The 18014-nt window shown below is 36.7% G+C and overlaps 2 protein-coding genes across 4 annotated transcripts; one reads left to right on the top strand and one right to left on the bottom strand.

The window, feature by feature from the left end:
* The first annotated feature begins 962 nt into the window (after window positions 1-962).
* Window positions 963-2393, top strand: LOC129280641 (G-protein coupled receptor 84-like). Its single transcript, XM_054916666.2, has one exon. The coding sequence runs from the start codon at window positions 963-965 to the stop codon at window positions 2391-2393; it is 1431 nt and encodes a 476-aa protein (XP_054772641.2).
* Window positions 2394-3525: 1132 nt separating this feature from the next.
* Window positions 3526-18014, bottom strand: LOC129272349 (equilibrative nucleobase transporter 1-like). Of its 3 annotated transcripts, none has more exons than XM_064115644.1 (10): window positions 17694-18014; window positions 13929-14365; window positions 13509-13632; window positions 12221-12313; window positions 11120-11564; window positions 10009-10293; window positions 9060-9176; window positions 7819-8008; window positions 6780-6903; window positions 3526-5372 (listed from the first exon to the last, which is right to left on the bottom strand). In XM_064115644.1, exons 2-10 carry the CDS (start codon window positions 14315-14317, stop codon window positions 5241-5243), a joined length of 1899 nt encoding a protein of 632 aa, XP_063971714.1. In that variant the 5' UTR covers window positions 14318-14365; window positions 17694-18014; the 3' UTR covers window positions 3526-5240. The 3 variants fall into 3 exon arrangements, with proteins under 3 accessions (XP_063971714.1, XP_063971715.1, XP_063971716.1); XM_064115645.1 differs by having other exon boundaries at window positions 17868-17988; XM_064115646.1 differs by having other exon boundaries at window positions 17707-17969.

Below are 18014 nucleotides of genomic sequence, written 5' to 3' on the forward strand. Positions count from 1 at the left end.
TTATATTTATATGTTTTACCAGTATGTTTAACTAATCAACACTCATCCGACGTATTGATTGTTTTCAGTATAGCCAACAAGGAAATGAATTAAAGGATAAATCATTCCAATTATTACTGACAGAATCCACATATCTAGCAGCAGTAACGATTAAATTATATTATTGTAAAAGAGAGGACTTGAGATATACATTTTCACCATAGTTGTCAATTCAAGTGTTATCCACATTATCAAATTGCCTTTTTGATTACCAATTAATCTATTTCGAGTATCACAATTACCTTAAACAATGAGTTATTCACCTACTCATACAAACATTTCAATTATGACAATAATTCAAACTTTGCTCGTCAGTTTCGCTTTCTGTCTATATTAATCTTCTGATTGTAATATATTAATTTAGAAAGCTTCAACCATTCAGCTTTCTTCATTCACGTCATTTGGGATAAGGGGGTTGGAGTTGAGGTCTACCTCTAGGCTGGACTCTTCACAACCTTGGTAATGGCCTGGGCCTGATTCATTTGTATAAAGTATTGTACATTAATACTTATAAGTATATTCGAGGAATTTTCGCCAGCCTCTTTTCTGGGTACTCTTGGTCATAATTCCATCCATGGTGATCAGACAGACAAACAGCCTGCTCACGGGGTGCTACAAATGCGCCATTGGCCTTAAAAACCGATGATTTTACACACGGAAGATCATTGAATAAAATAGAATCATTGCTACCTGCTGACATCCATCAATCTTGTCGAATAATGCATATTTTTGCAACCGTGCAGTTTCAAGAACATTATGAAATTAGAAGCGTTGAAGGAAAAAGTATCTAAATTGTTATTTCAACCTATGATAAGCTTTGTGTTTTTATAAGAACGTACCACTCGCCGGAGACTCGCTGAAACCTTAATTGTCACGTACATGACATGTATAAGAAGTCAGAACTTTTTTTCAAGCTCGAAATCATGGATGAACTCAAATCGGGAGCCACTAATACGACAAGTGGTAACAATGATTTCATGTTCGAAAGTTACCCACAGCGGATCGTCATCGCATTCGTTCTCTGTCTCATTACAGTCGTCGGCATCGTAGGGAACATCCACGTTTTACTCGCTGTCCTGCTTTGTCGAAAGCTGAGGTCATCCACTAACTGGCTAATTGTCAATCTCGGCATGGCTGACCTCCTAATCTGCATATTCCTCCCTTTCAATGTTGTAGCGATGGTGAGCAAAGACGGATGGCCGATCGCAGAATGGATCTGCGCAATGACTGGAGTCGTGACGTTGACCTGTCTTGGAGCTAGCATCACCACCCTTGTACTCATCGCTCACAACAGGTGGACTCTCCTCACAAAGCCTAGACATACATTTTACCGTATCTATTCCAGTCGTAACCTCATTGGCATGGCGATAGTTTCTTGGATGTACCCATTGTTGCTTGTCATAATTCCATCAATGGCAGGGCTCGCGAAATGGGGATATTCAGAAAACTACAAGACGTGCCTTCAGGACACCACCTTGTCAAACTCCCTTTTTTACAGCATTATAGGTTTGGTAGGCTGTATCATCCCAGCAGCTATTGCCATCGTCATCATCTACATACTTGTCTACCAATTCGTTTCGCGCCACAGTAAAGCAATGGGAAGAATGTTGACTGACGACTCGAGAGACGTTAGGACTTCCTGCCTTACTTGTACCTGTATGGGTGTGGACAGCAGTTGGACAGACTCTCGGGGTCAACAGAAGAGCGTAGACCTGTCTGGATCAAGATCAACTTCAGAGAACTCGATCACTGCTGGATACACCACTCGATCTACACTTCGGAATATGCCTATCAGCAATGTAGGAGAAGCAACTAACCAGGACATTTCAGTGGACCATGAGCTAGCAGAAACAAATGTTGCCAAAAGACAAAAGGAATCGCAACTTCCCATCAGGCTTAGTGGAGATCTACTTGGTAACAGAGAAGGGTCAATGGCGACATCTCGGGTTGAGAATCGAGCACCAGTGAACGAATTAAGCGAGATTAATCTAGAAATTTCGGCATCATCCAATCCTGAAAAGTCTTCAAAAACCCCTGCTCCTGCTGTTGATTCGAGAAGTTCGCCGAAGATTTCGCGCCACCACATCAACGTCACAAAACGTCTTTCCTTGGTGGTGATTTGTTTCTTCATTTGTTTCCTACCGTTCGGGATCTGCGTCATCGTACCTACCAGCGATCCCGTGGTTCCATGGGGACACCTCCTCTTTATGGTCCATAGCTGCATCAACCCTTTTATCTACGCAGGAACCATGCCGATATTTAGGAAGGTGATGATATCTATAGTACGTTGCAGGTTTCATAGCATTCCTGATCATGTGGATTTTGTTCGGTTTTGCCGTAGTCATGATGGATAGCGAGATTCGATGTGCTTTTTGAAGAAAATAGACATTTTGTACAGATTGGTGCTATAATTATATCCATGCCAAGTTACTGGACATTGGAATTGCCTTTTGCGTACATTTTGTCAAAAAAAATTATTCATTGAAAATGAAACACTTCAAAACAGTAAGAATGGAGCTGGCGTATGACTGTAGTGTAAGTCGGATAACACTGCAAGTCCACTTCAACATTTCTGTGGAAAAGCGGAAGCTACCGCACTCCGTCTTATTGTTATACGTGACACTATCTTCAGACAAAATGCAATTGGTTTTATGAGCAGGACGAAAAGTGATGGAAACCCTACGTTTACGCCGTATGAGCATGGTATCCCTGACTTAGGACCCGCACGCAATTTATTATGGCGTGCATTCTCGATTGGATTTTCCATTGTTTTCCCTCATCTTTCTTGAAAATATAGATTCTTTTATTCCATATAAATTGATGTATATGTAGAAAATATTATGTTAATCAATGCTATTACGCAGGCTCGATTACACCTAGCATTATAAGCGTTCTTTCTCTCGCAATGTCAGTTGATGGTCATTGACCACGTAGAGTCACTTCAGTTTCCTTCAGTTTTCACCAAAAATGTGTAAATAGTTAATATTCTGGAAAAAATGTTCATATTAAAAAAATAGTTAAAATATTTATGATTGGAAATGAAAACAAAAATGAATATATAAAAACGACTTCTTTATATACCACTCAACATTTTATTTCAATCACTATCTTTCTCTCTCCCCCTCTCTCTCTCTCTCTATCTTTCCACTCTGTATTCTCTCCCCGATCCCCGTTTTAACCTTTTTTTCTTTCCTTCATTTTTCAACTTTGAATGGTTTGAATTATCACTACTCCACCAGCCGACTCCAGTAAAGACGAAATCATAATATCAGAAATATATATAATATCGGAAAATATCAATCACCATTCTTCTTCTGGTTTCTTTCATTCATCTCTTTCATTTTTCATCATCATCATCGACCACCACCCACCAGAACGACCTTCGCCACACATCCACCACCACCATCATCATAATCACCATCACCATGATAATTATCATCATTATCATCATTTTCAACAATATTAATGTCCGAAACATGATTATTTTATGAGCCTACATCGTTTTGCATAATCTTAGATTTTATTTAGGCATTCATGCAGTTTATAAAAATATATAAATTTTATTCTTTGTGATTTAATAATGCACGAAATGTTTACATAAAGGACAATATCATGGTATTTTGACGTTAACTTGCTTTATGGAACCTAAAATACATATCACTTTTTCTCTTCAAGGTTAATTTACTCAGCCTCTTCAAAACAATAGCCGCTAATCTTAAATATTTAGCAGAAATAGATTTGAAAAAAAAAAATCAATCAAGGCCTATTGGTTGCCAGCACATGTGATTTTCGTAAAAAAATATACTCAGAAAGGTTGCACTATCTATCAGCAATGATGTAAGTAAATATACTTAAATGCATGTGTGTACTTGCACCGTTACATGCTCATTTTTCTTGTATGGATCAACCAAAGTTGGTTACACTTCGTAATCCCGAAGGTTCGTAATTCCGAAGGTTCTTTATTCCGACGGTTCGTAATTCCGAAACACGTACATTGCATATACCTCGATGTTCGTTAATCCGAGACGTAAAAGGGCTCGTTAATCTCGTTAATCCGAACATTTGTGGCGTTATTCCGAAGGTTCGTTATTCCGAAGGTTCGATAATCCGAAAACGAAATAAGGTTCGATGTTCCGAAGGTTCGTCAATCCGAAAACGAAATAAGGTTCGTTGTTCCGAAGGTTCGTTAGTCCGAAAACGAAATAAGGTTCGTTAATCATTAGTTTTCGGACTAACGAACCTCATTTCGTTTTCGGATTAACGAACCTTCGGAATTACGAACCTCACTTCGTTTTCGGACTAACGAACCTCATTTCGTTTTCGGACTAACGAACCTTCGGAATTACGAACCTTCGGAAATACGAACCTTCGGAATAACGAACCTTCGGAATATCCGAACCTTCGGAATAACGAAGCTTCGGAATTACGAATGTATGCGACCAAGGTTAGATCAACCAATTACCCTGGACTTCGCAACCTCCATTTACACACAACATGACTTTAAACCCCGGTATAGCTTCCAAGCAATGAGCTGCATTTCGTGATTACTGCAACCATGGAGGAATGATGCAACAAGCAAGTAACAACTAACAGTAAGTGAAAAATGTGTTTAAAGGAACAAAAGTAATGTAAGTATACATTGGCACTGAATGGTTCCATATTTACTTTTTAAAGATGAGTGCGAATATTTAGCTTGGTTTAAGTTTGATTGCAAACTTTCATTTTTTGATTTCTCAAATGTCATGCAGGGAAAAGATGGCGCCGCCCATTCTTAAACTATAGTGTCACTTTTTATGATCATGATGAATCAATCAATGACCAAAATATATGTAAACCTAGTCACAATAACATGATTTTACGTTAATCTTGTCTTGATTATCAAGTCTTAATTTTATAACGAGTAAAATCATCAATTTTAGATTGATTATTATTAAAGGAATAATGTAATCGATATTGTCATTGATTTCAAGCTTTTATAGTCACGCACCGAATCATGTATCCGATCATAAGATTGCTAAATCGATTGGGGATTGGCTTTGCTTTCAAACTTACAAAGAGGATTTAACTTAGTGTTTAAAGTTGGTTTGTCCTAAATTTAATCTTTCATCATTAAACGTTACATTTTCCACTTCTAAATTAGATCCCTGACAGCAGTGAGATTAAGGTATGTCATCAAATTCATCTTTTTTGTGTGTCGAGCATCAAAAACCGTTTGAAGTTGGCATTTCTCGTCTTGTCTCAAGGTATTGCTTCTCGTGGTTTTTACCGTAGATGTAGATGTAGAGAGGATATATCAAAGCAACGACGTTGGCAAGCATCATCCCAAAGATTACCTGTTTGAAAATTCAGAGATGATTAAAATGTATATAAAAATGAATTATATATGTAAAGGTGCAAAATTCATGATTGTAATATTAATTTGCCAAAGACATTCTGTATACTTTTTTTAGGTGTCAATATGGAATCTGCACAGACAATAAGAATGTGTTTTCTTTTCTTTTCAAATTTTATGTTTTGTTATAATTTTCTTCAAAGTCAATTCATAGGTCATCAGTGTTCTGTGTAACTTTTTTTTAAATGTAAGTTCTAGCAACGTTTATTGTTTCATGTTAAATACTGTTACTATACACGAATGAATGTGAGCGTCTTGGGCGCAAGGCCCTGGAACGATATTTACAGGGGGCGCTGATCTAAATTTGACAAGCAAAAAAAAAATCACTACAAACTGAAGGTCATTTTGGGCCCGAGAAAGTTGACAAGTACACACAACAAAAAAAGTTAATGCAGGTCATTTGGGTTATATTTCTCCATTTTGCCACATCCCAATTCCAGGGGGTGTTGCCTTTGTAGAATAACACACGGTGCTTCTCAGCACCCCCGCTTATAATAATAATAAAACGCATTTTATATTGTGATAGAATACGTATACAGCATGGAGGTGAGGGGCAATAAAACCCTCCTGAAAATCGCAGAGCTCGAATCATTTACTATTCAGTAAATGCACTGCAACTTCACCTTGTTTTTATAATGTATTTTAAACCGGATTTGGAATTGACGTGCATACCTACAAAGTAAATTGTAAATAATTGCGGGTGCAAGTAATTTGATTGATCCAATAAATAAATCCATTTAATGAATTATCGATTGATGCGGATGATCTTTTACAATTAGATCATAGTGTTTATAATGTTGTCCAAAGGCAATTCACATGTGAATAAAATCAACTTTTTAGTTTCAACAAATTGTGATTGTGCATTTCGTTTTAGAAAAGGTGTCTGTGATATAGCTTGCAGTGATTACCATATGCAAATATAGATTCATTTCATTAAATGTTGACTTTTATACAGCAAAGTTCATATGAAATGCCCCTTCATTGCACAAAAGGTACTTTTATGACTGTCATGCTTGTTGTATATGTATACTCAGTGTTTAGAGCGCAGATTACATTTTCAATTGTAAAACGGAAATAGCATGCATAATTCGTATATATTGTATTGCTCATATTGTTTTATGCACATAATTATGGCCCTATTGATACTAAAAAAATGAGAAAAAAAACCCAGCTCCCTCGTGTCCCCCGGGTGAATATATTTTAAATGAATGAAATAGATAAAAACAACACTTTATTGCAATGGATGTTCAAAATGTTATTATTGATGGGTTTAACTATTTTCTCTTGCATAAAGTCAAACTTAATGTCAGTGTGGAGTTCCCTGTCAATGACCAAAGTACCATCTTACCCATCTAGGATCCCCGTTAAGCGATTCCTGGATGACAATGAAGAGTGGATATTGGGTGAGAGACATCAAACCAGCGATGAAATTTGCAGTCCCAAACACGGTCGGATAAAATTGCATTGGAAAACTGCAGAAACCACGAAATAACAGCAGTTAACAGCAATCATAGATATTGCAAAATTATTCCATAGATTTTGACTAACTAAACCAAAGAAATCCAATATAATTTATTACCCACAAGTCCCACATTGGAAAAGAAATATAATACAATATGTCAGATTACAAACAAAAGAATAAAATAACGGCTCATTTAAAGTGATCCCTGACAGAATGTACATTATGGAAAGAAATGGAAGATTATTCATTTTCAGAGATAGAATTCACTGTCAAATAAAATATACTAGTGTACAAACATAATTAAACACAGGTTTGGGTAAAAGATGCTATACAGAAAATAACATATGATATACAGCGCGTCCCCCCAAAAATGTCCCTCTGACATAGGACTGAATTAATTCGAAAATGTGGTAGTATTCTCAAATTAATGTTCAATTAATGGCTGAAAAACACCACTGTTACATAATAGACTGTGTATTCAAAACCACTGAAGCGAGACCAATGAAATTTTTATAGGAGTTAGAACATGAGATGAGCTTCCTAGTTCCATACATTTCATTGTGAATAATATTAATTTTTTTGAAGTAATTTAGCCGCATATCAGAGGGACATTTTTGGGGGGACGCGCTGTATAACTTTTCTAGTATCATCAGGGCATGTGATGAAATGGGATTGTCAGGAGAAAATGGGCTCTCTGACATGATATAAGTTATTCCATCGTGTTTTCTTTAATTCAAACAATTAACAATTCCCTGGGTACTGAAAAGAATGAGCTGAAGCAAAAAAAAATATCCACGAAGAAGTAATGACTAAATTTGGTCTGATTATAAATGAAAATGACTCCTTTGTGGTTGAATTTGGAAGAACAATCCAATAAAATTCACATAATTGATTCTTTACGAAATAATATAGGCTTTGAACTCACGTTATAGGCACGATGGCAGCAGAGGCAGAATAAAACATAGCCCTGACGGCTGTGAGTAAGATGAAAGTACCAAATTGAACAGGGAGGATTGGGACCATCATCAAACCAGACATAGCTATAGCTGTTACGGAAGATAATGCCACCGGTAACCAGCTATCTCGCAGATCAGCGTAAGGTCCTTTGGTATCATCTGTATCAAGAAGGCATATACACAATTTATAATGCGATTTAAGAATGTTCTGCTGTTTAGTAGTAAACTGAAAAATGCAAAAAAATGTAATAATGATGTAATGTAAGACTTTCAAGATTATAAAGAAAAGCCATGTTTATTTTAGTCTTTATGTTATATCGATTAGTCTGATATAGCTTTTTTCTACCACCAAAGACTACTGATTATGATGCTTTCGAAATACCAGGTCTACACATTTAACACATGTTATGCTAATTTGGTAAATTGCGTGTATTACTTTAAGCTATATCAGGTAAAACCCCGATTATCAAATACGTAATTTGACTTGTTAAAAGTTGTGTACATGTTATTACAGTTTTTGTAGAGATACTGTAAATGATGATGTTAAGACCAGTCCATTATATACTGTGTCAGATGTCTTGACTCGTTCTTATGCTACTGAAGCAACATAAGACATTGGTATAAATCATTTTGAATATAAATTGGTGTCGTATCTAAAGTATTTTTTCATGGTAATCTCTTTGAATATTGATATTCTAGGATTTAGAATTCCATCTAATGCATACAGGCTTATTGCTCGCATGTTGCAAAAGTGTGTCATTATTAAAACTCCCAAAAATTTACCAAGCCGAATAATGCTCTAAAATGTTATCTCTGCTTCTATATTTATAAACCTATTCCAAGCTTCATGATAGTATTTGCAATAGACTAAATTTTTAATGGGAGAAGATTTATGTATGGGCGGGGGGGGGAGGGTCGATGTCCATGTTCTAGCCGAAAAAGGGGTACAAAAAATGCTGTGACCACTAAAATACATTATGATTAAAGCTATTCTATTACTGCCTAGAAAGCGATAGGGGAGGTATACTTCTGAGGTATAAACATTCAAACTATTCCCTATGATTTTATACTTTGGGTATATACTCTGGACTTACAGGCTCTATAGGCCTATAGTTGAAAAAAAAAATGGAGTAACTATTAAAAATTCCAGAAGCTCAATTTGTAGTACTGATAATAAGTTGGCCTCCAGTTTAAACCAAAATATATTTACCTTTCTTCGGTGATTTTTCAGAAAGTTCCTTTCGTCTGTCAAAGACGTATCCCATAATTGGCGACCCGATCAGACTTCCTATGGTGGTTATGGCTAAGATGTTTGTATAAAAACTTACTATGGTGAAATGAGGAGAGAAAATAATATTATTATATATGTATATATTTTATAATTACGATGGTTAAAAAAGTTATCGTTAAGAAATGTTACCTACAAACTTAATATGCAAATAGGAGGAATAAACAAAATCTCTTCTAACGTGATATCTTGACGATCTCGATGACTTTAAAATGGTTTTAAATTCTATATTAAACAGATTTCTGGGAATCCTATACAGCTCAGTAGAATAGTGTATGTGCTATATAAATCTATATTGTTATTATCATAATGATTGTTATCATTATAATTATTTTTATTATTATTGATTTATATAAATAAAAACCATAAATGTCGAACCCAATTCGTGCCCCTCAAATTCTGCCCAGCATGTTAGCATCACTATGATGACGGTTACTTTAACGTAGGGGCGTACCTGGTTAATTTGATAGGGGATAGAAAGTTATCATGAATGAGACGCATAGTTTTTTTTATTCTGTTTTTATTGTAATAAATAAAAGTCGATTTATTCTTATTAATTGAGATCTTGTAGATTTACATGACCTTACCCTATACGGTAATTATATTATAAGCAAATTGCTTGAAAGAATATGTTAACTATAAAGGGCAACGTGATTACTTATTTGTGCATTTAAGTATTAATAAATGACACATCTCTACTTACCAAATTTGACACTAATATGTTCATGGTGGCTAAATGCAACGCAAAAATGAAAACATAATTGAAAAAAAATGTTTATGACGTCATTGCTTCTATTATGCTTTATCAGGCATCTGCGTTCGTGGGAAAGGGCTACAAGAAAACCATGGCAAATACATGAGTGACACAAACCTGTTTCAGTGTCGCCATCAGCGAGGAATGTCAACCACGGGTTCATGATCCCTATGACGAAGAAGATCTCGCCCTGGACCACGATCGTCCAGAACGTCATCAGGAGAAACATGGGCGACTTCAGGATCGACCAGGTAGTCGGGTAATCTTCGAGTCGCTGGTCTTCGGTTAGCTTGTCCCTGGTCGCTCGCCGAGCCGCCTTGGAAAGGTCGACGCTGGTCCCATTGCTGAGGCCCTGAAAAGAGCCTTTATTATCTGTTTCGGGAATTTGGGTGACGTACCCATCTTGCGTTTCATACGAAACAAGGAAAAAAGGAGTAGATTGAGATTCATGATTATTTTGTGAATATTGTGATTGTAAGAGGACAACACTGGCCAGAGCAGCATATTATTGAAGGTTTGAAATCCAACAAAGGATAAAAGCAGCTCTCGACATCAGAGGCCACTGGGAGACAGGTGGCGGCCACTCCTAATATTTTTTGAAGTACAGTAGTGAAAACGAGAGGGGTTGAGGAGCAGAAAAAAATAACAAAGGGGTAAGAAAGGAAGAATGGAGAAACACAAATAAGACAGGTGTTGTGCCATGTTAAACATAATACCTCAATTAGTAAATGTTCAAATCTGACATCAACGTCCAACAGTCCTACCCTCCTATCAAATTTCCCTGGCGCCATCGCCAGGTGATATGAATGATACAATATGCACTTACTATTTCGCCAGAATCATAAACACTCCTATAACTACACAGTCATCGCGGGCTGCATGCTGACCCAGTATGACGTCATAAAATATTTTTACAAAAAACTTAAGTCTCTTATTCCTTAAGTGGTTTTTAGTCAAACCTTCATCATCATTATTTTCTGTTTTAGTTAACTTCAAATAAACTTCAAATTTATACAGATACTCGTCTTAGGACAGCTCTCTGAATTTCATACTTTCAGTAATTATCTCTCCGGCCTAATATTACTGCTACATGATTTCATCCTCTCGGACTCATTCCAATTATCCTTTAAATCTTCATGGCTTTCCATGAATACTTTCTTTGAAAAAGTTGACGGATTTGAATACATTAATCGAACTGATCATAATCATTGTGAATATACTGTTCTACCTTCATGTTCATATCCTGCATTATCATGCCATAAAACCATGTCATCATGCTTCTCATAAACACCATTATCCTTCGCTAAACTTGCTTTCCCGCCTTCTTTCCTCTCGTGTTGATCATCTGAAGAATTAATATTGTTCTCATTTAAATTAGAATAACATTCCGGTGACATTTCATCACCGTCAACAGTCACGTGTTTATTATTGTTTTCTTTCATCTCTGTTGCCGACTTCAACTCATTCATGTGATGATCTGAGTTTTGGATGGGCTTCTCTGGGTTTCTATCCTTGTTCTTGTAGCAACATCCGGTTCGAAGTTGATAGTCCTCAGGGAGTGGCCAAGGAATGTGGTTTCGAGGGAGGAGGAGAGTGTTAACCGTGAAGAAGAGGGTTGAGATAGCTAAAGCGAGGAAGGACGCCCTCATCGACACACCGGCATCGTATAACACCTACAAAAGAAATCAAAGAAAACCAACAACTAGAATTCGTGATATCAAATATTATTTTTTTGGTTCGTTAAACTTTTTCTACATGGTAATAAGGATTGTTTTGATTTTGTATCGCTTTGTTTAGATATTCAATAAAGGATCAGAGGACATATAAAGTAAAGCACTTACATAGTAATTTGCAATCAAGAGAGGAAGTAAAAGTAGTCCAGGTCCTGGTGCATTACTGCAGAAGCAGGTATAGAACATTTCATTTATGTTCTTCTAAAACTTTTAGTTGCATTTACTGTGTATTATACAAAATATTAACTAATGTAGGTATATTGTAGCTCTTATGAATGTTTTCGGGATTTTTTCTCTTTTCAGGATAATAGATTTGAAAAGTGAAAGTACCATCGCCAGTTTGCCAACGATGGGTGAAACACTAATAACAGATCATCACGTTTCCTGATGATGCCATACACGCAGGCCTAAATACTACGTGTACGTTCGAAGTAATGAAGGGCGATTAGTGTGCACATTAATTTGCTTTTACAGGCGACTATAGTGAATTGTCCAAATCGGAAAGATCAATATCCTTAAAAGGCCTTTGAAGAAAATAGTAAAATTGCTATATGATTGTTTCGTCAGTGAAAATGATCTACAAATCACACATTTACCTTGATAAAGAGTAACACGCATGCGCTAGAATCACATGACCCAACGATGAGACCAATCACTGTCGACTTGTATTTAGGAAATAGATTCGATACCTAAGAGGAAGAAATACCAGTAAATACTGATGAAAATGGTTCTATGGCACTTTCATGAAACAAGGGTATTTCTCTTTTGAAATCACTATGCAACAAATTTGATGATCTTTAGAAATCACCCGACAGAAAACTTATGCGAATACAATGAGAAGAATCAAACGACTAATCAAACTTAGAGAATAATTGTTATGAAATTTGAAAACTTCATATCTTGTGTAGATTATTAAGAGTCTAATACCCCGGGCCGCATTCGACAATGTCTTCGTTCATCATCGTCATCATCATCGTCGTCGTCGTCATCATCATCATCATCATCACCATCATCATCACCATCATCATCTTCATCATCATCATCTTCAACATTATTACCATCACCATCATCGTCATCATCATCTTCATCACACTATCATTAACAAAAATAACAATAACAATTTAAGCTACTACTACTACTTCTACTACTACTACTACTACTACTACTACTACTACTACTACTACTACTACTACTACTACTGCTACTAATACACTAAATCTAAATCTAATATTTGGATGGTCACTATTCACGGCTGATCTGGATTCATTTGAAATCATTGGCATTTTTGTTATGAAAAATGTTGCAAAAAAACAATAAATGAAATGAAATGAATTTAGAGTAGATGATCTGCTTATGAACCAAAATTTACATTTGAAAAAGTGAGAAATGATAGGCAGACGAAATTTTGAAAAGTTTAGACTAAATAAAAGTCAAATCAAGCATCGGACCAAGTGACGGTTGGACCAAAACATAAATTTAGATCAATTTGATTATAGAACATGCTGGGGATGATGCCGTTAGTCGATTAGGCCATCTGCTTGTAAAACCAAATGGATATAAACCTATTGGGTGTTATTCTGATAGCCATGGTTGAATTAAATTTGGGTTAACTTAATTAGACCACACTTTTATGGAGTGCCAGTTGTTGACTCATTCACCAAGTAAACATTATTTTTATCCTGCCGCAAGAAATGTCGAAAATAACTGAGTTGTGAAATAGGAAGAACAGAAAAATACAAAAATATTATGAACTTTAATCAATAATTGTCATGAATATGGAATATTATGAAGCCATGCATTCCATAGAAGTCTGGTTTAAAATTCTAGTTTAGACTAGGCTCAAACCTAGGTTCAGTTATCAGAACACCACCCTTTGTAGCATACCTCAAACGTAGAGATGGTTATAAAGATTCCAGTCACTGCCATGAGGATGGTGCCCGGGAATAGAAGATCGGGAACAGACGGGGAGCTGGCCGCTACACACAGGTACGCTACGAAGAGCGATACACTACAACAGACGTCAAATAACACGAAGGATAATTATTTAAATAGTAGCGTAGAGTCGAAACAATAAGACTGAAATAACCTTGGCAATTCAGTGAATAAAATGTTTTTGTTTTAGGAACCCGTCAGGAGATGAAGACCATAACGGCATGACCACATGAGAATGGGATATATAGCTTTATTTTATATCATTATCCTGAGAAGCCCTATGGGCGAAATATTGTATGGGTGAAATATATGTGGCACCAAACTTTAATAATGATATAGTCATATAAAAATGATGATTAGGCCTATACCAACCTAAATATGAGGCGGATGATGAGTGTCCCTCCTTTCTCGAATAGAATGCCCGAAAACAGCATACTGCATGGTAATATACTCGATGATATGGTGTAGATTAGTAACAGTCTAGCATCCTGGGCATCGCATTCGACCACGCCTTCATCCACCGAATCATCAAGACGCGCAGTCGTCATCGATGTCGAAATAATTGTGATGGGTGACATCGACGGCAACCCCGACACGGTGGTCGTTGTATTGTTTTCTCGAGGTGGGCATAGGTTGCTATAATAACCGAGGTCTTTGAGCACGTAGACGAGTGACGGCCATCCGAAGATGATCGCGGAGTGAAAGAAATTCTCGAGGACGGCGAAAAAAAGCACCGCATTCTTCGTCGTAATGAACGCCATCGTCGTCGTTCACACTGGTTACTCGACGACAAGGATGGATAGCAGTGACTGCAATCAAAATTACGGAAAAATTAGAAAAACATTTTGTACTTCGAAATGAGTCTAGGAATTTTGTAGTTCTCCCAGCCCCTTTATTTACTAATGTCGCTGAATATTCTAGCAAACAGGAGGTATTTGTATTTAATTTGCACCCTTTTGTGGTGTCAAGCGATTCATATTTGAATTGAGAATCTCTGTAAATCGTTTTTGTATACTTAATATAGCGAATTTTCCATTCATTGCGCATGATTTGCCCTTTGGTAAGACAATCAATCATCGTAGTCAATAGTAATAGACATACGAAATAGTCATGATTATGATAGAATTAACTGGTTTGTAATATGTGCACGGTGTAGAGGCTCACTTCGGAGGCTGAAAATAAATATGCAACAAAATGAACAAGTCGGGACTTTGAAATTAATTTTGGTATCAGAATTCAAGCATGCAGCAGAAATGTTTGGGTTTTTTTTAATCTGTTTTGACTTTCCGTTAATGCCCAATCATTGTATTGATTATTATAGCAATTGAACGTCCAAATTGACTTGAACACCCTACTCTTTTACGAATAGTGCATTGGTTATAACGTGCATAGGTTGTGGTTATCTTATATTCGGGACCAATATTTGCGTCCTTTCTGATGGACGGAGAGTTTTCGAACTGCATTCACACCTGCACTGTTTCGGCGTGAGCGCGACTCGAACCCCTCACGTCGAGATCTACGATCTTATCCGAAACAGGCGCTCTTACCGACTGAGCTACGATGTCTCCATAAATATACGTGGAGGCATATAGTTCTAAAATAATTTGCCAAACCTTTTCTTCGAAAAGTATTTGCGTTTTTTTCGTTTTGTTACCTTTTTCCCCACCCATGGTTTCCTTATTTGTTGTGCAGTAATAAGGGGGGGGGGGGCAGACCTCGATAGATCAATGACCTCCTGTCTGTCCATCTCATCGACCACATGACACGCAGTCACAAGTCATACATGTATTTCCATCATTGTTAGTCACGTGCTGGTCTTTGAATTAATCATATTGTTCATTTTTAGATTGTTTCGGTGACATTTTTAAAGAGACGTGATTTTGGCCTGACAATTTTCGACAAGCAAAAAGGGCCATGAGTTGATAGAGGAGTTAAGCAGAATGAGGGAGTGACACCGAGAACCTGTTTCCCGATCTTGGGTAATATATTGACAGGTTCACACCATCAGTCGGCTTGACGCGAAATTGATTCGCGGACGCTTTCTATAACGCAGAGAATCTTATGTCAAAAATCCTTCATAAACAATCAGCCTTTGTCGAAAATCGGCGAATCAAAATACTGGACTCTGGACAAACGGCATATTTGCAATTTTGTGGTGCTGTCCCGGTCCACAAACTTTCGACAATGACCTCTAATATGTCCATTTGATTTGACAGGCATTTTCAATAGACTCTAAACGTTGCAGAAAGCGTCTGCGAAGTGGATGCTAAAGTACGCCACTGGCAGAGTATCAGCACGGGGTAGAGCTTGAAATAAAATTAGTACGAAACCAATTAAGATAACATTTCGGAAGTCTGTGATTAGGATGTATTAAGTTGTATCCTCACTTCCACTGAGTAAACGTTGTGTACTTGCACTGTCTATTACACATTCACAAACGGTGCTTAATTTGTAAACTGTGAAATTGGGGAAACGCGCAAGGAAATAAATATAATAAAACCGAAGGTAGAGGGGATGAAGAAAACTATTAATATTTTTAAATCATGTTAGGGAAGCTATATCGAATAAAAAACGGCAAAAGTGGGGCAATGAGTGCTGATAACAATGACTTAAATTGTCTTACTGTTTGGTTGACCCGTTTATCGGCAAGTATTGTGTCTTTGGGTATGTGTGTAGTGGAAACGTATCTTTATAAGAAGTTATTACTCCTTCGTATAAATGACCAGAAATATTGAGAATGTTGTAAAGTTCATAGCGCACAAATTGCTCAGGTGTACTCCTCAGCACAGGGGCGGATCCACGATTTTTTTAAAGGGGGGGGGCACATTTTCCCGAGGAGAAAATTTGACAAGCAAAAAAAAAAGAGGTCTTCACTTTCAAAAGGCGGGTTGGCACACTTCTGTTTTACCGGCATTTTTACATTACAAATTTTAATTGTGCCTCTCAAAGGGGGAGGAGGGGCGGCTGTGCCCCCTCCCCCTGGATCCGCCAGTGCCTCAGCATGCTTAGTGCAGAATGGAGTTGTATCACCTACACAGTCGATCTACATTACGTTGATGATGTTTTGTAAAAAAAAATCGGAATCATGGGTAATAGTTTGGTTATGAAGAAGATTTGTCACTCATTGTTTGCTCCAACAAAAAAGGGATGGAACCTGATAGATTCAAATGAACTACCTTCAAGTACATGATACATCAATTATTGTCCGAAAATCAATTTCTATTTTTAAGGGAAAGCGCAATACTTCTCTCAAAGACTGATAGATTGTCAAGTTACCTTCGTTGACTAAAATTCAGAAAGTCACCGGGACATTGTCTGGATACTAGTGACACGTATATAGCCAAGGGAAGTTAAGTGAGTGAAGCTGTTGCTTAGTTTTGGAAAAATTTTGAATACTATAGTATATCAGACCTGATTTCGGATATATTTACTCCTCTTTACAGTGTCGCAATGGTGTAGGTTTTGATTTGTGGGTAAAACAAGTATTGGAAGGATATAATAAGTTATAAACCTCAATATGATTCACATAGTTCCTGAATTATCTGATAGTATTCTCCTTGTAATGAAATAGTACAGATTTTTAAAGAGAGAATTCTACCTATAGCATGATTAGTGCTGTATATTTTAGTCCGAAACAGAAAAAGAAACCGAAATTCATATTTGGTACATGTAATTATCAGGAAGAGGCAGCACAATATCATTAAACCCCAAGTACAACTTTCTTATATAGTAAGCCCAATCCTTTAGGATTGATAGACATAATGAAAATTTAAATGATGATAATTTATTTCAAAAATATACCAGAACAAGGTAAAGTATTGTGTGACTCGGTTGATTTGTGTAATTTCATTGGTTATTCGTGTTTGATATATGATTTGTTATCTGTATTTTTATCATATTTCTTTCATTTTCAGAGGAACAACATGCAAATTTCACAATAGTATCAACCATGCGATATTAGTCTAACTATTTAAGAATTCAGAAAGTCAAAAAGGGGCCTAAGCTTTCGATCCTAGCAGAATCTTCGTCGGAGGCAAAATAATTCAATCGATTGACTAATGTTTAAGAGCATGCAAGGAAATTAACACGTGATTTTTTTTTCATAAGACGAAAATACATTAAATTGATATCATGTACGTTATTATGTTACCCGTGTGTCGTAAACCTCCTTCAGATCCTTGGTCTCGTATAATCACCGATTATACTTGTCATACAACCAGATGAAGTAGATTTGTTTTTTCTCCTAACTTGCCGATGTTCAAATATCCAATCACAATCTTTATAAAGGAGTAGAACTTGACCCTTCAATACCTTTTTCCTCTCACATGAGGGAATGTGCAATCATTATTATCGGTGAGACGAAATCACGATCTTACATGTAGTTCAGACATTGTGTTATCCTCTTCTCTGTGCATTTAGGTCAGGTTATGATTCATGCATTTTACAAAGATCTTGGTT

Source organism: Lytechinus pictus, chromosome 2, assembly GCF_037042905.1.
Source record: "Lytechinus pictus isolate F3 Inbred chromosome 2, Lp3.0, whole genome shotgun sequence".
NCBI lineage: Eukaryota > Metazoa > Echinodermata > Echinoidea > Temnopleuroida > Toxopneustidae > Lytechinus > Lytechinus pictus.